The sequence below is a fragment of the Heloderma suspectum genome, chromosome 13 (genome assembly GCF_057233095.1).
Source record: "Heloderma suspectum isolate Gila_16-S chromosome 13, 16-S_ref, whole genome shotgun sequence".
In the NCBI taxonomy this organism is placed as follows: Eukaryota; Metazoa; Chordata; class Lepidosauria; order Squamata; family Helodermatidae; genus Heloderma; species Heloderma suspectum.
The window spans coordinates 1,554,597-1,581,640 of NC_139470.1; the positions used below are offsets into that span (position 1 = coordinate 1,554,597).

Here is a 27,044-nt window from a genome sequence, read left to right on the forward strand (position 1 = left end):
CTGTACAGCCATCCTCAGGGGCCGCGCCGCGGAGAGAGACGTCGGGCCCTGGCTGGCAGGAGCTGCACACCGCGCTGCGAACGGGCCCGGAGCCCCGGCTGGGGAAGAGCCGGCCGCTGGAGGGAGAGCTGCGGCTGCGGCAGCGGGGCCCGGGCCTGCCGAGGCGGGGGCCGGGAGGAGACGTGCCGCGCCTGTGCGTCCCTTCGCCGCGGCGCGGGGCTGGCAGGCGCCCGCTCGGTTGCTCGGGCCCCCCCTGCTCCAGCGTCCTCAGGCCGGGAGCGCCTCCTCCCGCTCGCGCGCAGCCGGGAGCGCCCGATCCCGACGGCGGGCGGGCGGGCGCGCCGGAGGCGCAGAAGGCGGCCCCAGGCGGCCCTCGCTCTGGGCTCCCCGGGGCGCGGGGGCGGCGCGGCTGGCGGCCCCGCGCGGGCATCCGCGCCACTGGGCGTCGAGCCGGCGCGCGGGCGTGCTTGCGGGCTCCGCGGGAAGAAGGCCGGCCGGGGGTCACGGGGCTGGAAGGGAGCCCAGGGCCGCGCTGGGCCAGACCGGGGCCCACCTCGCCCGGCGTCCTGCTCGCGCGGGGGCCAACGGCTGCCCCGGAAGCCGCAAGCAGGACGGGGTGCGGCAGCCCCTCCCGCCCCGCCCCGCCCTTGTTCCCCCGCAGTCGGGTGCCGAGGCAGAGGCGCGTCGGATCGCCGCGCCCGCAGCAGCCCCGAGAGGCGGCCCCCGGCCTCTGCGCAGACGCCTCCAGCGAGGACGATCCGCCGCCTCCGAGGCGCAGTCTGGCCCGCCGCGGGGCAGCTCCCGCCGCGGGGAAGGTTCTCCTCTCGCTCCGCTGAAATCTGCTTCCCTGCAGCCAGCCCAGTCTTATGAACTGCTTATGAACAGCCCCGCATTATGAACTGCTCTAGGGATGGAAACGGGGGGGGGGCGGGAGCAGGCCTCCTGCAGCTTCACCAGCCACATGACAGCCAGAAATGCAACAGGTGTTGCCTAGTAGTGGATTTTGGGGCCCAGCCCCACAGAAGGTCAGGGCATCTCCATGTTAGGAAACGCTGCAAGAGAGAAGGCCGTCAGCTGCTTCCAGCAACAGAGACTCTCCAGCCAGCAAGCCTGGGCGGGGCGTGCATGCGTCTAAAGCCGCCCCCCAGCTCTTCTGAAGTGCCCCTCCCTGCCCTGCTCCCCCACCAGAGGGCCCCCATTGATTGAGCGGTAGTTGCATGTTGGTCGCCTATAGCCCACGCTGGCCACATTTATATGCACGACCAAGGCAAAGCTTCTAATTGACTCAATCGGGGCCGGGGAGGGGGTAGAGCATGGGGGGGGGGGATCGTTCTCAACCTATGTACCCCAAAGCTGAGGGGCTGATGCCATCTGGTGGCTGTGAGAGGTAAAAAGTAAAGGTGTCCCCAGCCAGTCGTGACTCTAGGGTGCGGTGCTCATCCCCGTTTCTAAGCCGGAGAGCCAGCGCTGTCCGAAGACGCTTCCGTGGTCGTGTGGCCGGCATGACTGAACACCGAGGCGCACGGAGCGCTGTTACCTTTCCCGCCGAGGCGGCACCTATTTATCTACTTGCAATTTCTTGCTTTCGAACTGCTAGGTTGGCAGGAGCTGGGACTGAAGACGGGAGCTCTCTCCGTCACGCGGCACTCGGGTCTCGAACTGCTGACCTGCCGACCTTCCAGTCTGCAGTTCAGCGTCGTAGTGCATAACAATCAATGCACTTTTGCGCAGAGTAGAGAATAGCGCTATGAAAAAGAATAATAGCAAGGAGAGGACAAGAGTAATAAAGAGTGCGATCCCATTCATGTTTAGACAGAAGAAAGTCCTGCAATTCCCAGCGTTCCCCAGCCAGTACGGCTGGGGAGTGTACCATCCCCAGGCAGCATGGTGGGAGTTGTGATGCAACCCATCTGCACAGCGCCAGGTTGGAGACGACTGATTTATTTGAAGTTACCAGGAAGCTTAGCTGACTATGCAACTAGCTTGTGAGTAGCTATTATAGAAGGATCTTGGCCTCGGGGAAGAGCGCTGCTCGTCAATGTAGTTGTGTGGAACCTCTGCGTTCTGTCTGGACCTCCTTGCAGAAAAGGGCACTAAAGGGTGGAAGCGACAAAACCTGGGATGATGTGGGAGGTGGAGAGGAAGGGGGCTGTTGGGGGGGGAGGAGCAGGAGTAGGAGGAATGGGCACTTCACCCTGGGGGACTGGCCTGCCCTGTGGCACAGGGGCAATGAGTGGCCCAGCAGTGGGGTGTCTGTAGCCCACCGGGACTCGAGCGGAGGGCCCCGGCCTGTGCTGATGGAGGGCATCAGGCCTGCAGCCACAGGTGCCTCCCCCACACCCGAAATGAGAGGACCAACTATGCTCCAGGAAGAAGCATTTGCGCCTGTGCATCCTGGCACGCCGGAGTGGGGCCTCACGGCTGGGTCTTGACTTGCGGCGCAGTTACCCGAAAGGCCACCCACCCTCTCCTGGCTGACGTCAGCCTGGCATTTACATCCCAGAGGTGGGAAACGCTTCAGCCAATTTTGTGGAAGTTTCGCACCAGACCCAAGGACTGAGGGACGCTAGTTCCAGCCTCACCCAAGAGGTTCTCCGGAAGGGCAAGTGTGGGCCCTGAAAAGGCTCCTCGTCTTTCGCTTTACTCCTGCCCGCCTTAACCACCTCGTCCTCTTTTTTCTTCCTCCATGCCACCTCCCCGTCATGTAATTTCCCAAAAATATGAGCTGGAAAATTGTCCCCAGTTTAAAACATTGCAGTCCTCCCTCTCCCACACAAAAGTCTTCTATATTTAGCACATCTGTGCAACAGGCAGAAATTCAACAGGTAAATCCTCTCCCATCACAGCATCTCCATGGTAAGGAAAGCTGTCTTGGCTGATTCTCTGATTACTATGGAGTTGTTAAAGGCACAGGAGCCCCCTCCCCCAGCTATGCAAAGGCCACCAACACAGGCCCTTTTACACGCCAGTGCCGACAACCCCTCCGGTGCCGTGAACAGGAGCACAACCAAGCCTCCAGCCCCAGTGAAGTGTGTCTTCCCCTGCTTGTTTGTGGCACACCACCTTCCTGCCAGGACACCCCTGGCACCCCAGGAGGAAGAGGAGGGTTCTGTTGCTGGTCCTGGTGGCTGCGAGGTCAGAGGATGCCGGTGGCCCTTCTGAGAGGACTGCTGGGAGAAGCACCCATCTGGAGGAGGCCCTGGCAGTAGAAGAACGGAGGCACCCGGGTGGGTCCCATCCGTTTGCCTCAAGCCCACTGGGATCAAGCACAAGAGCAAAGGAGGCAGTGGAGCAAGGCAGAAGCCCAGAGTGGCAGACACAGGCCCAACTCACATGATCATGGTGGGGGAAAGAAGCCACCATGGCTTCTTTCCCCTGGCGTGCATGCTAGTCATGTGCCAGGGGGATTTGCATGATTGCCCAGTGCAGCTTGCCATGTTGAGCGAACCCAGCAAGCGTGGCTTGCTGCCATGGTTCACAAGCCACCCCAGAACCCTAAAGCAGCCCAGGTGTTCTGGTAGCTTGCGAACCACAGCAGCAAGCCATGCTTGCTGGGTTCACTCAACATGGCAAGCTGCGCTGGGCAATCATGCAAATGGTTTGCCTGACATGGCAAGCTGAACCAGTGAAGGTAATTTTGGCACCTGTCTTTGGTGTGGGGTTTTGATGGTGGAATAGATCATTCCTCCAAATAAAGGACAGCAGCTGCAGAAAATGGGGGATTTATTGCATTGGGTACAGTTCCACAGATGGATCCGATGCTTGTAGTACACACATATGGAGGGAGAGTTACAGAACTGATGCTGCTGCCATTAACGGCCCAATTTAAGAAAACTGCTGTAAGGAAAAGAAACAAACGTACAAGCCTGAAACTGCACTTTGCCATGGTGGGAGGAAATAAATGAAGATACGTATTTGTGATGCTCTGTAAGTCAGTTGTTGTCAACAGGTTGGGATTTGTTGGAGATGGGTGGCCACTTACGGGTTGCCAAAAAAGAGGATGCCCATTTACATCACATTTGCATATGCAAATTTTTATATATTGGTGCTAATTTAGAAACAATAACTATAATTTAAACAGAAATACAAGACATCTCCCCATAGTGGAGAAAACTTGGACTTTATGGCAGACTTTGACTGGCCAGCCCATCAAACAGAAGACACTTTCAAATAGAGGACTGTCCTCTGTAAAGCTGGGCAGCTGGCCACCCTAGTGGGGAATTCTGGGTCTTCCACAGCCAGGCTTTGAGAGGCTCTTTCATCTGACAGAAGAAAGAGAAACCCCACAAGCCCTGATGACTTCCCTCGTCATAGTAGAGATGAGAAGCTGCTCCTGGCAGAATGTCCCCTTTTCAGCAACTCTTCAAGATGCAGCAGCCCTCCTTTGGTCAGGACATAACACTACTAAGGAAAACTAGTGCATGAACTGGAGCTGAAATGTGTGTGCACATGCACCCCATCACACACAAGACCCATGTTCAGGCTGAAATCCGTCTGCCGCCTCTGGACTGTTCCATCTATGTGAATGAGTAGCAGGGCCCTGTTACAGCTGGTCACCCGAGAGGTGCCTCTTTTGCTGCTGTTCCTCACTTAAGGAATGAAAGGAACAAGCCGGGTATCTGTGCTGTGTGTCCTTGACAGCCCCACAGCAGCATCAAGGCAGAAAGCACGGGCGGACGGTGACATTTCACGAGATTCAGTCTGATGCTGGCTGTCATTGGGGCTAGAACTGGGGCCCTGGAGATGCACACCCTTGCCTGTCAGCTAGCCACCCATGCATAGCATTTCTCCATTTTGCAGGACATGCTCAGCTCCTGATTACCAGACTGGACCAGTCCCAGTGCTAGACAGCAGACATAGCCATATTTCTGGCATGAGAGAAAGAGGGTCGCCAACTTACCTGGAAAAAAATGGCATGCCTCTTATGCCCTTAGCAGCAGCCTGTTGAGCAGAAATCACATACCTGCCTGCTCTGATTCCCCCTTTTCAAGGGGTAGCACCTATTACATCTCTTGTGAATAATATGGGATGCCTTCTTTAAAGTCAGAATTCCTTACACACCCTGAATCTTTGAGCTCACCCAAGAGATCAACTTGTCATATGCAGTGCTGTCATTTTTTAGTTTGGCGGCAGAGAATTGCATTTTGACCCAACCTCGATGAAATGAACGAAGCAGGAATTAATCTCTGGCTATCACGACAACTGCAGTTCAGCGAACTTGCTTACCACTGAATGGAAAAATGCTCTGTTCCAAAAAAAGCTGACTTCTGCCCGATTATGTGCGTGAACTAATAAGCATATTGACTCAAGAACTGCAGATGAACACACTGCATCGCAGCAGTTCACTAACAACAGAGTTGTGCAAAATTATGACAGGAAAACAAGAGGAGAAAGTTAATATTAATGTGGCCCACTTTAATTAAAACTTAAATCTAAAAACATGGTTGTGATTATGAAACACTTCCCATTCTTTATGGTGCCAAACAGCCTGACTCCACGTCCACCAAGAGCAAAGGGTCTCACCCTCCTGAAAATGCAACGCCCCCCTTGCCACTGCAGCCTACCCAATTTAAATTCCTGGGGGAACCACTGCTCCCGTTTCACTCCCCCCTCCCTGTAGCTGCCTGTCCAAATAGCGGTGAAAGTGTTTTGAGCCACAGCTGCTCAAGAAGAAAGATAACCAGGTCCATTTGAGAGATTAACTAACCCATGAAGCATTCTTAGGGGTTTGCCTATTTATTTACTTTTAGAGGAGACTTCTCTGGCCGGTTGCGACTCTGGCCCTGCTGCAGAAGTCAGTGCTGCCTGGCCCACTGCAGGCAGGCAGAAATGGCCCCTTGGCAGCATGTACTTGTGGAGGGAGTGGATGTGCTCTGGCAGACGCCCTTCAGGTGAGAATAGTAGTGTTCTAAGTATACAAGAGTGCAAAAGCTGGTTTGAAACTCAACATTAAAAAAACTAAGATCATGGCATCTGGCCCTGTCACTTCCTGGCATATAGAAGGGGAAGAAATGGAAGCAGTGACAGACTTTACTTTCTTGGGCTCCAAGATCACTGCAGACGGTGACTGTAGCCATGAAATTAAAAGACGCTTGCTCCTTGGGAGGAAAGCTATGGCCAACCTAGACAGCATAGTAAGAAGCAGAGACATCACCTTGCCGACAAAGGTCCGTCTAATCAAAGCTATGGTTTTCCCAGTAGCAACGTATGGCTGTGAGAGCTGCGCTATAAGGAAGGCTGAGCGCCGAAGAATTGATGCTTTCGAACTGTGGTGCTGGAGAAGACTCTTACGAGTCCCCTGGAATCAGTCCATCCTAAAGGAAATCAACCCTGAGTGCTCATTGGAAGGACAGATACTGAAGCTGAAGCTCAACTATTTTGGCCACCTAATGCGAAGAGAAAACTCCCTGGAAAAGACCCTGATGCTGGGAAAGACTGAAGGCAAAAGGAGAAGGGGACGGCAGGGGATAAGATGGCTGGATAGCATCACCGATGCAATGAATATGGACTTGAGCACGCTCCGGGAGAGAGCGCAGGACAGGAAGGCCTGGCGTGCTATGGTCCATGGGGTCACAAAGAGTCGGACACGACTGAACGACTGAACAACAACAACAACAACAACAAAGTATACAAGAGTATCCCTTTGAAGAAAAAAAAAGTGAAATGCTGGAGAGTATGACAACAGTGGATGAGGATTTCATAGAGCCTTCCCCAACATGGTGCGCTCCAGACGTGTTGGACTGCAGTTACTATAATTCCCAGCCAGCATGGCCATCTGGAGGGCACCAGGTTTAGGAAGCTGGCTTTACTTGCTAATATCTGCACAGCAAACTGCTGTTAAAAGGTGCAGCTACAAAGTCAGGTTGAAAAGTTGGCAATCCAGCTCAGTGACCACAGGTGCTAAGCCAGGACCATTCTGCTGCTCCTGCTTCTCCCCTCACTCTGCCTTTGACCACTGAGCTCCACAGAGGCAGGTGGAGGATGTGACAGAACCACCACCCGCCAGCTTGGCTCAGCTCGTGGACATAAATTTTAAGAGAAGGACTGCTTGCATTCTCCCCCCCCCCCCGCAAAATAAGATCAAATTTGTTGATCAGGGCTGGGCGGGGACCCTCCCCAATTACTCAAATAAACTTTTTTTTTTTTTTGCAGATGCACTTTATTCGGCCCAATTCCTTCTGCTTCTGCACAGCATGGCTGAGGGGCAGGGAGCTGCCAGAGAGGAGCCCTGCTCATCCCCTCTCTGGTTTGCATCATTTCCCCAGGCCCTTGTATTTTCAAGCTTCCCTTCTCAGCCATAAGGACTAGAATCTTCTGTCTTTTTAAAAAACTGAAAATGAAGATTCTCATGATGCTGAATCCCAAGCCAAGTGCCCCACGCCTTGCAGGGCATTTCGTGTTCAGATGGGGTGTGTGTGTTATGATTAATAGGGAAACAGGAACGGAACATAATGAAATGGATTAACCTTCCCACACCCTCTCAGGATGGGCACATTTTGAAGAAGGCCTTGAACCAGCTCCAGTGATTTCAGAAGCTCCAGAGATAGTGGGCTAGGAACCAAATGGCACATCATGGTACTCTTAGGGATAACTGGTAAGAGTTTCCCAGACAGTTAAAAAACAACTTTTTGTCTGCTCTGAGATGGATCCAAAAGTTGTCTTAACAGCTTATATTGGGCCAAATAACACAGGATGCAGAAAATTGGTGATCAGACCTCCAGTTCTGTTTTTCTGTTCCTCAAGCGTAGTGGCTGGGGGGCTGACCATTTGAACAGGAAGGGGCACAGGGGATGTTTGACCCCTGTATGTCAGCCTTCCTCAACCTGGTGCCCTCCAGATGTGTTGGCTGGAGGATTATAGATCACATAGATCCCATAGAATCATAGGGTGGGAAGGGGCCTACAAGACCATCAAGTCCAACCTCCTGCTCAGTGCAGGAAGCTTGATTCCCAGGCGGTCCCCCATTCAAGTACTAACCAGGGCTGACACCAGATTGAGGAAGGTATGTCATGCCTGTAAGATACATACATTCACACACACACACACACACACACACCCCACCCCGGAGGTGCCAACAGCTGGTTAGGATGGGGCAGTTTAGATCAGGGAAACAGCATGGGAGCCTGGAGGGAGAACCCCCTGCCCTGCCTGTCTTGCTGCCGCTGCCTGACCCCACTGGCAGACCCCCTCACCTTGTAGCTTGTCTGGTACGGCTCTAAGTGCAACCTTCCAAGGAGGGGAGAGGGGTTTTCGGTGGTTTTTAGCCATGAGAGCTATTAAGAATGGACCTCCCATGATCAGAGGCAGTATATCTCCAAAGGCCAGATCCTGAGGGACGCAGGCAGGTGAGGGCCTGTTCCTTTCACCTTCTGCTTGTAAATCTGTCTTGCTTACCACTGCTGGAAATTGGATGCTCTTGAGTCTAAACCAGTGAGATGATGCTTATGTCCTTGTGTTCCCCAGATTTTGTGCCTTCCAGGAAAGCCTTATCATGAGTCCCTGCAATAATTAAGTCCAACTTCTGTACAGACAGGACACATGAAGTGTGAGGACTGGAAACTGACTGTTTTTTAATGGACAGTGTTACAGTTTGGATGCACTGATCAGCTGGCTGGCCAGACACTGTCATGTTCCCACACCAGGTGGCTAGCTACACAGAAGAAAGCCTGTGCAGTTCGGAACTCCTGCCATACCCAGCCACACTGCTGGGGTTAGCATGCATTAATTGGGTGCAGCTCTGTTTGAGAATCAAGGTTCCGCATGCAGACGGGGCTAGCCTGTCAGAAGTCAGATCGGGAGCGTGTGCGGCGTGTAACACAGGCTAAATTGCAGGCATATTCTGTCCCCCAAATCTCTGCAAACTCGTTTCCCACCATTAAAAAATATAATACAATTTATGTTCAGGTTACTTACACCAAATTCTGGCACTTTCCATGAAAGTTTTAGCTTATCGATGTTCAAAAAATATTTAATCCCATCAATCTTATAAAAAGAGACCTGTAGGAAGGGGAACAGAATTCTGGGTACATTGTTTTTGGCACTCCCCCACCCCTTACAGATGTAAATTACAAATACACATTCACATGTTTTCCCTGTACTTTTAAAGGAGAAAAATAAACAACCCCAAATGCCTTACTCTTGACAACTGTAGAGATGCACTAACCTGGTTTCTAAACTAAAACAGACGTTTAAAAAACATTGTCGTGGTTACAATTTCACTGTTTTTACAAAGACAGGAGGAGATGCTGACAGTGGCACCAGCAGCCCATTATCCGCCCCTCCAGTTTATCCGTACAACAGGAACGGTTTCTTGGGGATGATGCAGATGGGGAGGGGGCTTTTTGACCATGGAGTCTGCCTTCTTCCCAAGTCTTCTCTCTGTGTTTCTAGGGAAAGAAGAGTATGTGTGTGTTTGCGTTGGTTCTCCTTTTTTACAGTGCATGATGTTCCAGGAGCAGAGACAGTCTGGACTGAGGGCATTCTAACATGAAAACTCACAGAGGGCTGGCTGTGCAGGGAGCCGCTTGGACTGTGCACCAATCCAGGCTGCTATGGGGGCTACAGAAGTGTCTTCCAAACCACTCTTGTCTCCTGTTCCAGCAGCTCATCCATATACAACAGATCCAGGTGGCTGTCCTCACTTTTTGATCCCAAATTCAACAGTGCAAACCTTGATTTCAGGCAGCAGTTCAGGGCTGCAGGGGATTCTCCTGAGCAAAACCCACCAGTAACAGATGGGATCTGCAGAGCAGACCAGTGTGGGTGTGTTTGGTGGTGATGGTGGCTTTGCCCTGCTTCGAGAACTGAAGGTGGCTGCCGAGACTTTCGCCTCCCCACTGCCACTTGTATTCCTTCCTCACACCTAGGAGACAAAAAGCGTGGATCGACACATTTCCCCCCTTCATGCCAAGATGCCACAACTCCACGTGGGCATGCCATGTGTCTCTCCTAGAGCGAAAGATCCACGGGGTTCCTACCCATCAGCCCCAGAGCCTCCAACTGGGAATGCTCCGCCATGAACCAAGACTTGTTCAGAGAACCGGTCTGCCATTTTTGCCCTGAGAAACAGCAACGGGTGGCAAAGAGAGGACTTCAGACATTTGCTGGCAGTGGCCACAGGATTCTTCAAAGATTGAGAGCAGCCAGGAGTGAGAAGCCATCCGAGGTCACCCGCTCTCCATCTTCCTAAGACATTCTTTTCTACGTCTCCTTTCCAAAGCATCCAAGCCACTTGGCACATTACATAGCTCAACAGCCATGATTCAAGACAAAAAATGGGACAAGAAATTTGCACACGGTTTTTCTTGGTTTGGCCACTGTTTCCTCACCCATCCACAACCCCCTGCCCTCAGGATGGCTGGGCTTCACACGATCACCGGTAACTTTGCAAGCTTCTCTACACGTTGGCACCACTTTCTCTTCCTGCAGTTCAAATAAAGGAGAACTTAGCACCACGTTCACGGAGGGGGCAGAAGCTGCCGAGAGAAGAGCTCTGTCTGCCAACAGCCATTACAAGAAGTTGGAACCGGCCTCATCACCCAATGTTGCTCACGTACCAGTTTTCAACCATTTTTTTAAAAAAACCCAAACACCAATAAACCACAGTCTCCCCTTTTGCCGAGCAGGGCTTAGCTCCAGAGCCAGCAAACCTGAAGTGCCATCCATGCCCACCTGGGATACTTGGAACATAACTGGAGGGGAAAGAGAATGGCAACACCTTTGATTGGAAGGAAAAGGAATAGCAGGTTCAAGGTCTCAGCCAAACTCCACAGAGTGGCAGATTTATCACTTGAGGAGGTTCTGGGGGAGGAAATCCAGGCTGTGTCTGGAGAGTCCCACATGGCCGGCTTTATATCGACACTTCGTATTCTCGTGTTTCCTGGGGAAAGAGAAATGCTTGGAGGTCAATGGCTCCTTTGGTCCGAATGGGATGCCCCTGTGGTCTTTTTACTGGGAAAACTGGTTAGACTAGCCTTCCCCAGCCTGGTGCCCTCCAGATGTCTTGGAGTGCAACTCCCATTATGCACAGCCAGTTTGGCCAATAACATCCCACAGAGTTATACTTGATATTTAACAAGTTGGAGGAAACTCTCAGGTTGGCAGCCCACCCTGCTCTGTTCCATTTTGTGATAATGAAAAATGGATCCTAAGTGGACTTTCTTGTATTTTTGAGCTTCTTCCCACCCCCAATTCTATGGAAGCAAATATTTGTGTTTGGGGTTTTGTTTTTGTTCTTTGAAATTTGGAGGCCTGTTGACTGTTAATGAACTTGACACTGTTACATGCCAACTCTGGAACATGCATGCAAACAACACATTCACCTTCTGAAAGTGACTTGTTAAAATCACCTGGCTCTCGTGACTTTTACTACTATGAAAGAAATGGGAAACCAGCCTGCAATCTCAAGGAGCTGGGCCTTAGAATCAGGACTAGACAACCTTTTGGGGCCATGGGCACACTGGGCAATTTGAGAAACTGTCCTGGGCGCCACCACAAAATGGCTACCATGGGAAGCATGGCAAAGGATAAATAGCCTGCTCAATAGGCTGAGTACATAGCAGAGGCAGGGGCTGAGGCCCAGCACACTAAATAAGTCCTTTGGACCCATAGTTTTCAATGCAAACAGAAACGTCTTTCACAGCTATCCCAGCAGCCAGTCAAAAAATGTGTTAATAACAAAAAAAGGTGGGGGGGTAGGGCATTTTGTGGGCACCAAGAAAAGTGCCCCTCACCCCTATCCATGGGCTGACCTGCTGTGATGTCATGGCGTGTTTGTGGACATTCTAAGTGCTGAAGGGAAGCTGTCCGTCCTGCGTGACAGAAACGTAACATGCAGCACAGCACCTATGCGGAAGCGGAAGCCTTGCTGGGCCTGCGGGAGGGGGCGCCTCACAGAACGTTTCTAGAAACCAGGCGTATCCATGTGTCGCTGGTGGGAGCTGAGGCGAATGGTTGCCCCATGGACTGGGATGAAGGGCGCACGAGGCTGGATTCCAGATATTGTCCAGCCAGCCCTTTGAATGCAACATTCCAGAGCAAAAGAGCCCGTTTGTGGAGTGAGAACGCGGTGGCCCTTGGCCGGTGGGTGGCCTGAGGCTGCCTGTTCCGTGGCTGGAGCAGAGAGGCCCAGAGGGGCCCCAGCGGTGCCTGGGCAAGGCCAGGGAGCTGCCGCGACGGCGGAGCCGTGTGCCTTCGAGAGGGCCAGCGAGGGCCCCCGACAGCGGCGACGCTGCGGCAGGGGCGTGCTCGGAGCCAAGCGACAGCAAGGCCGCACTTCCACTGGAGCCTGGTTCCAGGACTGATGGGGCAACTCACCCCTGTCTCGTAAACTGGGTTGTCAAACTCCGTCTCCACTGTGATCTGACTGTACGGGTGGGAGTACATGAGGGGCAAGCGCAGGCTGGAATAGTAGCGACACCTGAGGAGGGGGCAGGGAGAGAGAGAGAGAGAGGAGAAAAGTCAGTCCTCAGTGCAACTCCATGGGGCCAACCACAAAAGGACCCTGTTAGCAATAGCCGTAAAGCCTGCCGGGAACACTCTTGCGCTTCCAGCAAGAGACGATGCATTTACTGGCACCGGACCCTGGAACTGCAGGAACGGAAAGCGTCCCGATGGCAGCCGTGCCGAGGCCCTGTCCTCCCACCTGTTCACCCACCCCAGGTCGGTGCACATGATCCTGACCACGCTGTGTGCCACCAACACAGAGCAGGGAGAGAGTGCAGGACGGGCCCTGCCAGGCAAAGAGCTATTGGTGGCTGAAGCAAAGACGTTGGGCCCAAAGGCTGCAAGGCTGCACAGCACGGGTGCTGAGCCCCTTTTGGCCCATGGGCCAAATTCCATTGTGGAGGAGCTCTCGGGAGGCCGCATTCCGGTGGTAGGTGGGGCCAAAGGCAAAATGGGTCGGGGCCAAAAATACCAGCCTATTCTAACTCAAAGCTGTTGCTGCCTGTAACTAAGCCTTTGGAGAGGCATGCTGACCTTTTGGAGTGGGGGGGGGGGGCACGCAAAAGCCAAGAAGCCTCCAAAGGATGCGTGGTTTGGGAGGGGGGGCAAGAGAAGGGGGAACCCTGGATTGGGGCCCCAGGCAGGCCAGGCTGGGGTTCTCCCCCTGCTGGAGAGGCCCCAAATCCCCCCGGACCCAAGCAGTAGGGAGAGCGAGGGAGAGGGGCCTCCCCCCTACCCACCTTGTGATGTAGACGTAGGCCCCCCCTAGCAGCAAGGAGACGACGAGGATGGGGACGAAAATGGCCAGCGCCATGTTGCCGCCTTCCAGGGAGGTTTCTGCGGCAGCTTCAGCTACTGAAGAGAGAGGGGTTGTGACGAGGCTGCTGTTGGACCAGCATGCCAGGCCCCATCCTCTGCAGGGCCCTTGCCCTCCCCTTCCCAGAGCCAGGCTGAGGCCCCACAGAGAGGCCGATCTGGAGCATGAGAAGATTCTCTGTTCTTTCCACTTCTGGGTGCTCCAAGCCAAGGGTTTAAGTGGTGCCCGGCTTGTCTTTGAAATGCCACTGGACGTGGCGCAGCCCCAAGGAGCACCAGCGGCCGCCCCCTCTGCACTCCCCCTTCTGAGGGGAACCACATCTGGCTGTCTCAAACTGGTCCCAGAACGCCTTAGTGTCCGGGGAACTGGGGAGGGCGCAGTGGCATTTTGCTCACCTTCCAAGGCGTGTTCAAAGCTCTCTTGATTCACTGGAAGAGAAGGGAAGGGGGATTTATTTATTATATTTGTGTACTATAAACCAATGTATATGTATGGCATTTATTATAACACTGGTTATATAAACAATTAAAAATATAAAATACAATACAAATATTTAAGCAGATAGGCCAGTCCCAGTGAGTCGCCTGGCAGCTCTTTGGATCATAGAATCATAGAATAGCAGGGCTGGAAGGGGCCTACGAGGCCATCGAGTCCAACCCCTGCTCCGTGCAGGAGTCCAGGTCGGAGCATCCCTGACAGGTCGCTGTCCAGCCTCGTCTTGAGCGCCTCCAGTGTGGAGAGCCCACTGCCTCCCAAGGACACTGGTCCCATTGTTGTATTGCTCTGACAGTCAGGAAGTTGAAACTAAGTGAAGTTTCTAAACTGTCTTTATTGGGAACGCCATATACAGCACCCAGCTATAATCCAGCCAAGAGGCTACCAGAGCATGGAAACTGTTGCTGGGTTGGCAGTGGGGCTGGCAGATACAGGGCCAGATGCATGGGAGCTCTGGAGGGGAAGGAAGGATGTGGGCTGCCTCTTTGGCCCCCTTCCAGCCTCTACTCCATCTAGGTGAGGTTACCTTTGCAGGTGGGGAGCGGCCCGCTCCATCGGGACGGCTGCCCCAAGATGCACTTGAGGGTGACTTCTCCGATGAGCTCAAAGCCTTCGTAGCACATGAAGGTCAGCGATTCTCCGGGCAGGTAGAGGCGCTTGTACAGGATCTGGTACCCGTTCTCTGGCAGCCCCGGGTTGTCGCAAGCCAGGGACTCCTCCGCTGGAAGGAAACACGCCCGTGAGCTGCGGCCCTCCAGCTTGGGTCTGGCCGAAGCCGGCAGCAGTTCCCTTGGCAACACATCAGGCCCAGAGCCGCCTCACCACCCGAGAGGAAGGCATCTCCAAATGGGATTCCCCCCTGCCCTGCTGCTGCCTGTCGCAGGGCCTGTACTACAGGATGCATGAGCAGCAGCAGCTTCCTCACCTTCCTGGCGATAACTAGTATTTTCGCAACAAAGCCAACAAATTGCCCTGTGGGCCTAGCAAGGCCCGGAGCCCCTCTGCACTCTGGGCTGGGAGCCACTCGCATGCCGGCAGATGCGGGAACACAGCACTTATCCCCTTGTCAATATAAAAGGTCTTCAGACCTGGCAGTATTATGGTTGCTCTAGATTCTGTGGTCCCCCCGCCCCCGTTATATTAATAATGGGGTTCTGTATTTCTGTGTGTGTTGTAAGTCGCTTTGAGACTGCTTTTTGCAGTGGGAAATGCCACATGCATTTAATAAATAACAGTGTTGCCACAGCGAGGACAAGATATTTCCACGCTCCAAGTTGGCTCAATCCCCAGCAGCTCCATTCTGAAAAGGCCACAGGTGGCCCGGGAAGCCAGGAGCAGGCGCCGGGGAAAATCCCTCTCTGGCTGAGACCGTGGAGAGCCTCTGCATGTCAGAGCAGGGAATCCCTGTGGCCAATCCAGATTTACCCCTGGCCATCCTGCCTGAGGATGGTGGGAGTCGAAGTCCAACACATCTGGCTGGTCTACCTCAACTCCCATTGATTTCAATGGGCCTGTTCATAGCATGACTGAATCTGAACCTGATCCCTGGGCTCGATGGAGCAGGGATCTGGCTCTCTCTGTGACAGCTTTCTATGTTCACATCCATCCAAACAGGACTCCCCTCTCTCACTAATTAGCAAGGGGCACAATCCACCAGGAACGGTTCCTGTGTAAGCTGTGTTGATATGAACGGCTTCTGTATCTAACTCTCCATCTCTCAGCTGTGGTTTCCCGTGTGTGTGTGTGTGTGTGTGTGTGTGTGTGTGTGTGAGAGAGAGAGAGAGAGAGAGAGAGAGAGAGAGAGAGAGAGAAAGAAAGAAAGAAAGAAAGAAAGAAAGAAAGAAAGAAAGAGAAAGAAATGGGCTGGGGAGGCAGAAATGGAAAAACAGCCACATGGCTCCATAGAGGAAAGAGTCAAACTCACACACGCAGTGGGGCAGCCTTGAAGTCCAGATGGGCGTCCCTGTTTCCCGGCTATAGCAGGTCAGGAGGGAGCTTCCTTCGAGCACAAAGCCTGGATTGCAGGTGTACTGGATCGTGGTCCCAACCAACAGCACCGGATCAGAAATCAGGCGAGTCGAGTGCTCCACCTCTCCGGGGTCTGTGCAGTACATAACTAGGGCAAAAAGGAGAAGGAGAGGAATGGGACATCACTCTGGATGCAAAGACATCTGCCATCCATTGTGAAACGCAGTCTCTAGCTTGTAATCTTATAGGACCGGGAGAGAGCGGAGGACAGGAAGGCCTGGCGTGCTCTGGTCCATGGGGTCACGAGGAGTCGGACACGACTGAACGACTGAACAACAACAACAATGAAGATTTATTTCTAGTCCCCGTGAAGGCTTCAAAATCTGATGGGAATGTTGCGATAGAAACCAAAGCCATTGCCCGTGGCTGGAACCTCTCCGTTAGCAGTGGGTGACTAGCTGTGCTCTGGGGAATGCTGGGGGTGACTCAGAAGCTTATCAGATGTTCCTCGAGGGGAGGACCACCAACAGTGGTGGACGAGCCTCAGCCAACGGCAGCTCGCCCGTCACGGCTGCTCTTCCCCCGCAATGTAGTCAGTCAGGGCGTTCGTAGGTGCTCACCATGGGGCTGTATCACTCCCATTTTGCAGCCTCTGCATTGGCTGCCAGTCTGCTTCCGGGTACAATTCAAAGGGCTGGTGATGACCTTTAAAGCCCTAAATAGCCAGGAGCAGGTAGCCGAGGGACATCCCCACCCCACCCCCCCACCCCCGCCAACAGCCTGCCTGCTCATTATGATCAAGCAGAGAGTTCTCCTCTTTGTCCCATGGTTGGTTGCGACAACTGAGAGGGCCTTTTCAGTGGCTGCACCGGTATGCTGGAACACCTTATCCCCTGAAGCCCCTGTCTCTGGCCAGCTGCAGCCAGCTGTTTCCACAGGCTTTTTGCCTGCCAGGTACATAATGGTTTCTTTCAAAAGGATGATTTACCAGCTGTACGTATTCTTCTTGTTGTTTATTTAATATCACTGGTTTTTGGGGACTTTAGTCACTGTAAGCCACCTTGAGTAATGCACATGCATCAGGAGGGCAAGGATTAATGTGTGTGTGTGTGTGTGTGTGTGTGTGTGGCTGGCATTGACGATGGGGAACAGGACTGCCAGATAATATTTTGAGTGCTGTGTGGAACCTCCATTTTAATTCCACTTCTAGCTAATTGAGGAAAAGGGGTGCCTCAAGGATCCTAGTTTTGCTTTGACTTCGGGTGCTTCCCAATAGTGCTTTTATTGTGCCCTGCCTCAAACATAGAATTTTATGTGAGTCCAGAAAACATAATGGCCCATTTGCATGTTTTCCCACCCCTTCTTCCATCTTTTTTCCTTTCCATGAAAAAAATCTGTTAAGGAGGAAAATACAGAATAGCGGCACAATGGCTTTTCACTGATAGCGGGAGAAGCCCTCTGTCTGGAAGCACCCCCTGGTTTAAATCTGAAGTGGAAACTAGGGATGTCAGAGAAATCCACAATGGAACCAAATGAGTTCAGATTTTTATGAATTCAAACTGGACCAAAAATGCATATTCCCCACATAGGCTAAAGTGTGAAAATGGGCATTTGCGAAAATGTGCATTTGCAAACATTCAGAAACAAAGGACATTGCCCACCCACCGACGGAATCAATGGAAAGAAAGGCACCAGATAATCTGTGAAATACAGATGGAATGGAATTTACACCATCTGTACATCCCTAGTGGGAACAGATGTGCTGGAAATGGCTGTTTCTTGGTGCATCTCAAAAATGGTGCCTCAGTGTATCCATTTGCAAGCAAACCCAGGGAGATGCCATCTTCTTCTTCAAAGGAAGCCTATGATTGCAGTTACCAATCTATAACCTCAGTTATACCAGTTACTCCTGTATAACTGAGGGCTGCCAACTGTTTTTCTGAGCCATGCTCTTGTGCCTGTGCCAGCCTCTAGACATACAGAAATAAAACCGGTGCTGCTTTTTCCTAGCATGGAGGAAATGATTGGCAAAGCTTCACCCACTGGATTTCTTTGTGTAAGGCTTTTGTTGGAGGCACAGGAGCATGAATAGTACAAAAAGGTGGCAACCCTAATATAAGCTGAAGTATAAGAAAAGATAAAATGTGTGTTAGAGAGTCAGGAGCAGACCCAGGTCAAGCAACACAGGCCAGCACTGCAAGGCCCATACTTTTCTCACAGAAGGGCGGGTCGCTGCTCCAGGTGAGGTCCCACTGGCAGGTGAGGGTGTCGCTCCCGACGATGTCATACCCTGGGTCACACTGGTAGGTTATTTTGGCCTCTCGAACAAGCTCTGCGTGAGAGGTGGTCTTCCAGCCATTCTGAATTTCTGGCAAGTCGGAACAGGAGTCGTTCCGGGAGACTTCTACAGCCAAAAAGGAAATGTTCATGAGGATCTCAAGCACTGTTTAACAAACAACCTGCCATGTAGCCGGGCTCTGCTCGTGAACTGCATCAGACTGCCTCTTTACAGGGTTCAGCAGACAGGGGCAGCTGTACAAGATACCAAGTTAAGACAGATGAAGACTATTGTGAAACTCCAAAGCTTGCCTTCTCCAGTCTGGGCTGCTCCAACAAAAAGTAGCATCCTACTGACTCCAGTGGGATTGGACAAGCAGCCATGATGGGGCTGTCTCTGGAAGAACTGCCCCATGGCAGAATGGCCCCATTTTAAAGCCAGGGGCTGTACGGCTGTGATGTCACAGACCAGCCTTACCCAGCCTGGTGCCTTGCAGGTGTGGGACTGCAGGTCCTATCATTCCCAGCCAGCATGGCCATTGTAGTTGGGAGGAGGGGTGAGCTGTTCAACGTTCCCACCCCCCACCCCCAAATGGGCCAGTGCAAGCTTTGTGCTTGAGCCACAGTAGCTCTTTGGACCTTGAAGGTTACATAGCATTCCGATTGCTCAGGCTCTTGCAAGCACCATGTGCCGCCATTTCCATGGAAACATGAGTTGGGATGAACCTTGAGATCAGCTACTCCAGGAGTGCAGAACCTCCGTCCTGCCCAGGGTCCCAATCTGGCAGGCCCATAGCCAGCTTAAAAGTGCTGGGGGAGGGGTGCCAAAAAAGTAGTGGGGGCCGTTCACCCGGTTTGCAAGCCTTTTAAAGACAAGTTTGCAGAAATATTTTAGGGGGGCAGAGAAAATTTAGGGGGGCTAGGGCCCCCTAGCCCAGTCCTGGCTATGGGCCTGTAATCTGGCCCTCCCCAGATGGCCATGCTCCCACTCCCTTTCCCCTGATCACCAACTGTTTGGTGGTTTCCCAGCTTTTGTGCAGTTTTTATTCCCATTCTGAAAAGTTGGAATGCCTCTCTGAAGGCTGAGTGACTGCAGCAAGAGCTTTAAGCTGGTGTTTTGGCCCACCCCTTTGCATTTGGCCCCACCCCCTTTGCCTCCAGCCCCGCCCACCACTGGGATCCCGCCCCCAAGGGCTTCTCCGAAATGGGATTGGGCCCTCAGGCTGGAAAAGGTTTGGCAGCCCTGGTCAGCTCTGGCCCCCTGCTCAGTGCAGCCAGGAGGCGACCAGGGCTGGGCGGAGAGGGCCCAGGGGACCTCCGTTCACCCACCGATGTAGCTCATGGTGAAGCCCTGCCCTTTCCCGAAGATGAGCCCAGCTGGGTCGGAGTGAAACTGGATGCTCAAGTCCGGCGTCGAGGAATAGAGCTTCTGGGGCCCGCTGCTGCCCAGGTACTGCCCCAGAATGTGGGTGCCAAGGTCATCTCCGTCGTAGACGGTGAGGATGTCGCTGTTGCTCAGGTTTAAGCTGCAAGGGCAGAACGCAGAGAAAGGGAACGCCGTGAGAAAGACGGACCCCCTCTGGTGCCGGCTCCTGGCCAGGCAGGTCACCCCAGCAAGCCACAAATGCAGCAGCCTACGCTCAGCTCTTGCCTCCAAGAAAGGGGCATGATCCGGGGGTCCCCTGTCTCCCATTATCCCCAGCTGTACAGGAGCTGCACCGTGATACCAGTTAAGCCCAGCATGCCAGTTCTGCAGGTCCCCCAAATGATTCCAAAGCCCGCCATGCCAACTTGGATCAGAGGTGGCGGAGGGATGAGCCCACATCCCCCTTGGCAGCCCCCCCCCCCGCTCTCTTAGCTCCTTGGTGTAGACATAGGTGGGCAGGAAAGGGCTGTGCCACTGCTAGCACCCCCAGCACCCCCAGGCCCAAAGCAAGGAATGGCAGCATCCAGTTCACCACTTGGCCAGGAAAATGAAACAGAACAGCCAGCTGGGATACTCCTGTGCCTTTAAAACAGAGGCACTGGACCTCAGGCTCACGGCCAAATCCAGCCTGCCTGGGGTCCCAATCCTGCTCTCTGGGGTTCCCCAGATGGCCCCACCCCTTCCCCACCTCATCAGGTGGATCCTGCTTCCCCCCACTCCCGCCTGCAGATCCTTTAGCGGTTTCAGGGCTTTTGCATGTTTCGCCCATGCCACTGCAAGAAGCCGAAATGCCTCTCCGAAAGCTCAGACACGGGCAGGAGGAGCGTTGAGCTAAAATAGGCTGGTTTTGTCAGGGTTGGATCAGAGCCCATAGAGCCCCAAAGCAGTTCTGATTCTGAGGAAGAGACAGAAACCGTGGGAGAGGAACCCGCGCGCTATTCAGAGGTGCTGCCAGAGGGAGAGCTCCTCCCTGCTCACATTCCTGAGAGTGGTAGCGACCTTGGCAGGCAGGGGGAGGGACAACTGGAGCTTCGGGACACGAGGCACTGGCGCAGGGACAAGCGGGAGATGGAGAGCACCGAGAAGAGGTGCTTGGCCTGCTTGGCGCAACGTCAACAGCTGCGTCCTGATGCCCCACGGGAAAGGGGTGGACTTTCTCCTCCTAGCCCTTTAGTTCAGAGGCTTCCTGCCTTTACCTCCAAATGGAGACCAACTGATTCACTAAGGCTAGAAACCCCTGGTAGGCAGCTCTCTTAAGTTTCCCTCATTAGGCTCAGGCAATTAGCATAATTAGGTTGAATGGAAATAAAGCCTTGGAAAAGAGCCCCATCATCTCTGTGTTGATTCTGGCTACTTGAGGATTTCCAAAGGCAGCAAGGGCACTCCTGACAGGTATTGTCTGTATTTTGGCCCTACCCTCTTTGCCGTTCACCCCGCCCACCACTGGCCTGAGGCCCCCAAGAGCTCTCTGAAATGGAATTCAGCCCTCAGGCTGAAAGAGGTTCCGCACCTCTGCTCTAGAACAGAGACTAGCCTGGATAAATGGGCAGGTGAAGCCTTCCAGGGCGTAGAAATAAACATTATCACCTGCATCTCAAGCTGCTGTTATATTACAGGCATAGGAGCAGGAGCCAAGAGCGGAAGGTGGCAGCAACAGCACCACTGTTTCCCCTGTCAGCTTCTCAATTCAACTCTGTTGTGCTTCTGCTGGCCAGTAGAGGGCGCTGCTATTCCAGAAACACAAACCTTTCCCCAAATCATATGGCAATAATAAGGGGGGGGGGGGTGTCCAGGAGAAACCTCCAGTTGCCAACTGAGCACAAAAAAAGGCCTGCCCTGCTCTTGTGCCTTGAGCACTTGCCTGGTGTGCACAAATGAGCAGCTGAAGCTTCCACGGCATGGAGATAAATGCTGTCATCACCCACTAATGTCTGCACACCAAGCTGCTGTTCAAGGCACAGGAGCGAATTGAAAAGTTGGCAACCCTAAAGAAACCTGTTGAAACCATTTCTGCTTCTGAGATACTGAATGAGCCACTTTGAAATCTGGAGGACGATCCTTGGCTATGCAATTATTATTTGTGAAGTCAAATGTCTGGTGGAGTAGATTGACAAATGGTCAGAATTTCCATAGACCTGGCAGTACAGGATGCCACCACCTTTCTCATGGGGGTCCTGAGCATTCCAGAGCTGCGTGACTGGCGTACATTCTTGAAGCTGGAGGTGCAGTGATGGGGAGAACGATGCCTGCTGTGAAAAGCACAGGAGCCCAGCTAGACAGAAGGAGTTGGGAAGCCTGCTCAGTAGGCAGAGTTTTTGCTCAGATGTTGGGTCGAAACTGGCAGCTACACTGGGCAGCATCAAGAAAGAATGCCGGTCAAGTCAGCTGGTCTAGTTGGCTTGGCCACAATCCGCCAGGATGTTTTCCTGTGCAAAGCTCAAGGAAATGAACAGGAGCATTATGCTCTGGTGTGCTGGGGTGGGGAGGGAAGGGAAGGCGCAGGTGGGGGGACAACTTTGAAAAAGAGCCCTCTTTTTGAAGATTGCTCATTTCGTGAAAGCACAGCCAGTCCAGATTCTAATGATGCAATCCCATGCATGTTCCCTCAGCAAGACGTCCCACTGTGTTTCTGGGAAGTTTACACCCTAGAAAGTATGTCTAGGGTTGCAGCCTAAAACATATTAATTGCTTTTTAAAATGCCTTCATATATTATTGTGTGTTTTTTTTTTGTATTGTTGTATGCCACCTTGGTGACATCTGTGAAAAGCCTTACATATAAATATAATAAATAAAGATGGGGCATCCGTTTTAAACAATTCCCTGGGCGGGTGACCACTGCTGGTAGCAACAGGAATGGCCGCATGGCTAATAGGATATGGATCGGTAAAGGTTAGAAAATGGATGCCCTGTAAGGAGAGGTCCAGGATTTGCAGGGATTCTGGGATCCAGCCAGGCGTAGCAGCACCCAAGGGTGCCTTCATACCTCACCGGCGCTAAAAGGCTTTTGTGAATGGGTCCCTGCTCCCTCCTGGCTGTGTGCCAGTTCAGCCATAGCAGCTTGAGGTGGGAGTTTGAATGAGGCCCTCCTTGGAAGGCGCCCAGCTAATCTCTATGGAAAGCTGACATTTTGTAGGAAATGGGGGCTTTCTGTCAAACGCTATTTTCTCGGTGACATTTATGCCTGCCAGCTCTGCATACACCACCACCCCGAGCTGAGGAAAGTGCAGCTTCAACTTGTGTGTGCGTGTTCCTGAGCACCCCAAAAATGACCATGTGCACCATGGGAAAGAAGAGTGCTGGCAGGAGCAAGGAGCCCGCCCTAGCCAGGGCAAGCTGGCTGACCCCCAAATTTGGGAGGTGTGTGGGTTGGTGGGTGCACACCTGGCATATGCCCAACTGCTTTGTGCTCCTTTTACCTCCCACCTCTTTTTCTTTCCCAGGCACAGCTTTTTCTTTTTCCTTATCCTAAAACGATGGCTTTCATTGTAGGCAAGCAGGACAGTACCATGCCACTATTAACACCCACCCGTCACTGTAGTGCATTACTTGGAAAGCCCTGCAGTCCAACCCCCAAGCAAGAAAACAGGCATGCTATGTGTCCCCCACCAAAGTGCACAGATGGTCTCCAAGCTCAATCAGTTCTGCAACGTATAGCACTTTGCATGCAAGAAGCAGGAGTCGATTTTGATTTAAAGGATAGGCTCCAGTATCTCATGTTAAGAGCCGAATCCTGATTCCAGCTCAGGTCCATGTGCTGAGTCTAACGGTGCGATCCTATGCATGTATACTCAGAAGTAAGTCCCACTGAGCTGAGTGGGGCTTACTCCCAGCTAAGTGTGTACAGGATTGCAGCCTAAATCCCTTTGGTCACCTTGCAATCAGAGGCACAGAAGGGATTCTTCACTAGCTGTGTTTTGGTCCCTGGGAACTGATTCTCAATGAAAAAATCTAGGTGTACAGCAGCCTTCCTCAACCTGGTGTCCTCCAGATGTGTTGGACTGCAAGTCCCATCATCCCCAGCCAGCATGACTGAATCATCTGTTTTGTATCATCACATGAATGTGTATAAATGGCGACTTTTGTTAGCAGCAATGTACAAACAAACCTGATCCTTACTTGGTCATCCTTTCAATGTTTTATTCATTAAATCGTCTTTATATCCCAACCTACCTCAGTGGAACTCAGGGTATGCAGTAGTTACCCCATTTTATCCTCCTGACAACCCTGCAAGGTAGGTTAGGTCAAGAAAGTGAGGCAGGCTCAGGGCCACCCAGTTAGCTTTGTGGGTGAGGGGTTCAAATCCCCCCACCCACCGGGACCAATTTTCTTTTTTTTCCACGTTGTTCATGAACGTGCTTTGGATTACTTTGTACTGAGGAATCAGATGTATATTTAAGGAAATGTTTCAAAGATTCCTGGGTAGGCTGGGGTGCGTGTTCCCCTTGAGGCTCCCCCAACTCCTCCTTGACCCCCTCCATGTGCTTTGAATGTGTGAAGCCCCCCCCCCCTTCCCAGCCTCCATCCACCCATCCATAGCTCGGTCGACTGCTGGGAGGGCATGAAATACAGGCGACCGTTTCTGCACCCAAAGGAAGATAAATTATTGGCAAGGCTCCGTAGAAACAACCGTGTCTACAGGGCTCTCTGTGGCCATCTGTTTTCTCTCCATGCTGCACACAGAAATTGCAGCTTGCTTTTAGGTTGGATGGGAGACTTGTGGATTTAGTGCGACACAAAGACCCAACGTGCTTAAACAAATGGATGGCTGGTATTTATAAAGCCCTTTGGGAGCTCGGGGTAAATAATGTTGCCAAACCAGCCTTTGCCTAGATTGCAAAGCAGCATTTGCCACAGAATCCTCCCTCCCTCCCTCTCCTAGCGCTCCCAGTCAGAAGGCCTTGTCCTGCAATTCTGTCTGTTTTCTTTAATGTGGTTTCTGCAGTAAGGTGAAAGATGGCAGAAGCCGTGGGAAAACACAGGAGGGTCACAAGTGGAAGACGGCATCATCTGGACTCCCCGTAAAATCCTGTGAATGAGGCAGAGCAATGGACGGTGCTATAGAAGCCTCTCCTGGAAGCCCCTCCCCTGTCTCTGGACCCTGTAAGGGGGTTCAGGAGCAGGACGTGATTGCGGAACGGTAAAGTGCCCAGGGGGTCGATTCCACCAGGAATCTGCACCTGGCCTCCATTCCATGGGAATCCATAGCACCCACCCTATCCCCAGTTGTGGGGTGTCCTCTTGTAGCTACTCAGTGTCATTCTATATATGCTCAAAGGCATTTATTCCTTTACCAATTCCTAATCTTTAACAAAGGCTTTTCCTGCTGCGTCTTCCTTTATTCATCCCATTTCTATCCCACGGGGCAGCATGCATGGGGTTATTTCTTTCTGAGCATCACAACAACTTTCCAAGGTAGGTTATGATGATGCACAGAGATTTGCTCAAGGCCATCTGGAGCTTTTCCACATGAGGCTGTTCATCTCTGTATCTACTTTTGGTTTCTTCACAGAATTGAGATCCAAGCTCCATACAAAGAGTTTTTCTTTTCCTGCTTTTCTGTTGCATAGCCTCTAAGTGGAGCAATGCTACAGCAGAGTAGTGCAAGTACACAGGTAGAAACAGTGCGTTCGGAAATAATACCCCATTTCCCTCATTCTAACAAAACAGGAAAGTGCTCTGAAAAAACAGAAGCGAAAGAGGACCACATAATCATCTAAAGAACCCGTAAACAACCATGAATAAGAAATCATGAGCACACATTAAATGCCTCATGTAGAAAAGCTCCTAGTGTCATGACAGAGAGGGAATCTGAACCCAGATCTCCCCTGGCTAAATCCAGCACTTGCCTCGCCTGCCCCATCATCCGTTTCCTCACTTCCTCCTCCCTGCTAATCGTCTCCCATCCTCTGCTTCTGCTACTCCAGAGTCACACAAACACTTCAGGGAGGGGATGGCAGAGATGGAAAAGCCACCAAGTGGTGATCATTCAGACCAGCCTTCCCCAACCTGGTGCCCTCCAGATGTGTTCGACTACAACTCCCATCATGCCCAGCCAAAGTGGAAAAGGGGTGTATGTCTCCAGCTTCCCTAAAACACTCCTTGAACAGCAATGCACATGTTCTCAATCACTTATTATGGCTAAGCTTGCCCAGTCTATGCACCACTTGGGAAATGTTTGCTACCTTTCCATTCTGCTTGACTAAGAGTTCTGTGAAACATGGAAGTATGCACATTTCATCATAAACTGCCCTGTTATGTGCACACATTTTCACATAATATTTTAATGGTTTTGAATACTATATACTAATGTTATGTCCTAAGAACTTAAGAAGTGCTCTGATGCTGGATCAGTCCAAAAGGCTCTCTAATTCAGCATCCTGTTCCCACAATGGCCAACCAGATGCCCCCTGGGAAGCCCAGAAGAAGGACCTGTCTGCTAAATATGCTGAAAACATTTTGGTATCGTCTCCCCAAACCCCAAGTGTGTGTGTGTGTGTGTGTGTTAAACCCCTTTGAGGAGGGGGGAAATGTAGGTTTGCTTTTCAAAAATGGTAAATGTTGCTCAATCCTTTTCAGGACCGTTGCTGCAAACTTGCCACGGCTGTAATCTAGCAATTGAATATGGAACAGAATGGAACCATGCAAGAAAAATATAAATGATTATACACCCACTCCCCATACATATGTGCACACATATACGTGCACGCACACAGCAAGATAATTGACTGAAAGAAGGAAGGAAGCCGTTTCTGCACAGCAAACCTTTTCAAAACAGTCGCTGCTGCCATAGGAAAAAGCAATCAATGTAAAAACTGCAGTGCATGTCAATCAAACAGAATTGCTAGCACCTGCAGGGAGGTTTTCACACTCGGAAAACAGGAACGTGATGTCTCCAACCAGGCCTGTTAATGAGCCAGGGTTGTGGGGAGACAGGCCAGGCAGGAGATGGGGGGAACAGCCACTTATTTTCCAAGTGTCTCTGCTTAAGCAGCAGAGAAACCACGTTGCTGGCCCGGAGGACTGTCTCCTGCCTGTAAATTGATTTTATTTATTAGCATGCATGCTTGTTTCTTTGCTGAGATATATAGAGAGGTCCATTGCTGGGGCATGCAAACATCCAAAACTGCTTCAGTCGCTCTTTCGGTGGTGGGATCACACAGCAAGCAAGTTGCAATTTGTGGGCTTGTGCGTGCCACACTTGCTGCCCCAAGACTTTTCACCCCTCCCCTCCCGCCACCCCCAAGATGCACCAAACGCTTATGCCATGCAACAGAGAATGGCTTGTCTGTTAGTTGCTTGAAACCTTCATCCCTTGTACCCTCATTTCACCAAAGAAAGAAAGGTAGCTAACAATACCTTTAAGGTATTAAGCTACCACTTAAAACAATCACCACTTAAAACAATGGCCTGGCCCTTTTTTTAACTCAAGATGCTGGGGATCAAACCTGGGACCATCCTCATACAAAGCAGGTGCTCTACCCTCCCCCCCCCCGCTTCAGTCCCTCCCCAATTTTAAAGTGCAGCCCCATTGTCTCCTGCAACTGGGCAAGAGTATGGGAAGTATCGCCCAGAGTATGGGAAACAAGCAGAACGAACTTGAACTCTTAATACAAGAA

General features: G+C 52.1%; 1 protein-coding gene across 1 annotated transcript in view; it reads right to left on the reverse strand.

The window, feature by feature from the left end:
• Nucleotides 1-8,550: 8,550 nt before the first annotated feature.
• The window catches only part of SEZ6L (seizure related 6 homolog like), a 105,363-nt gene continuing 86,869 nt past the window's right edge, over nucleotides 8,551-27,044 (reverse strand). The window contains exons 10-17 of the mRNA XM_084820293.1: nucleotides 19,331-19,527; nucleotides 17,934-18,128; nucleotides 15,681-15,872; nucleotides 14,283-14,477; nucleotides 13,657-13,689; nucleotides 13,185-13,299; nucleotides 12,316-12,418; nucleotides 8,551-10,879 (exon numbers count right to left, since the gene is read on the reverse strand). Of these exons, the coding sequence (XP_084676419.1) occupies nucleotides 10,850-10,879; nucleotides 12,316-12,418; nucleotides 13,185-13,299; nucleotides 13,657-13,689; nucleotides 14,283-14,477; nucleotides 15,681-15,872; nucleotides 17,934-18,128; nucleotides 19,331-19,527 (1,060 nt within the window). The 3' untranslated portion in view covers nucleotides 8,551-10,849. The remainder of the gene's footprint in view (nucleotides 10,880-12,315; nucleotides 12,419-13,184; nucleotides 13,300-13,656; nucleotides 13,690-14,282; nucleotides 14,478-15,680; nucleotides 15,873-17,933; nucleotides 18,129-19,330; nucleotides 19,528-27,044) is intronic.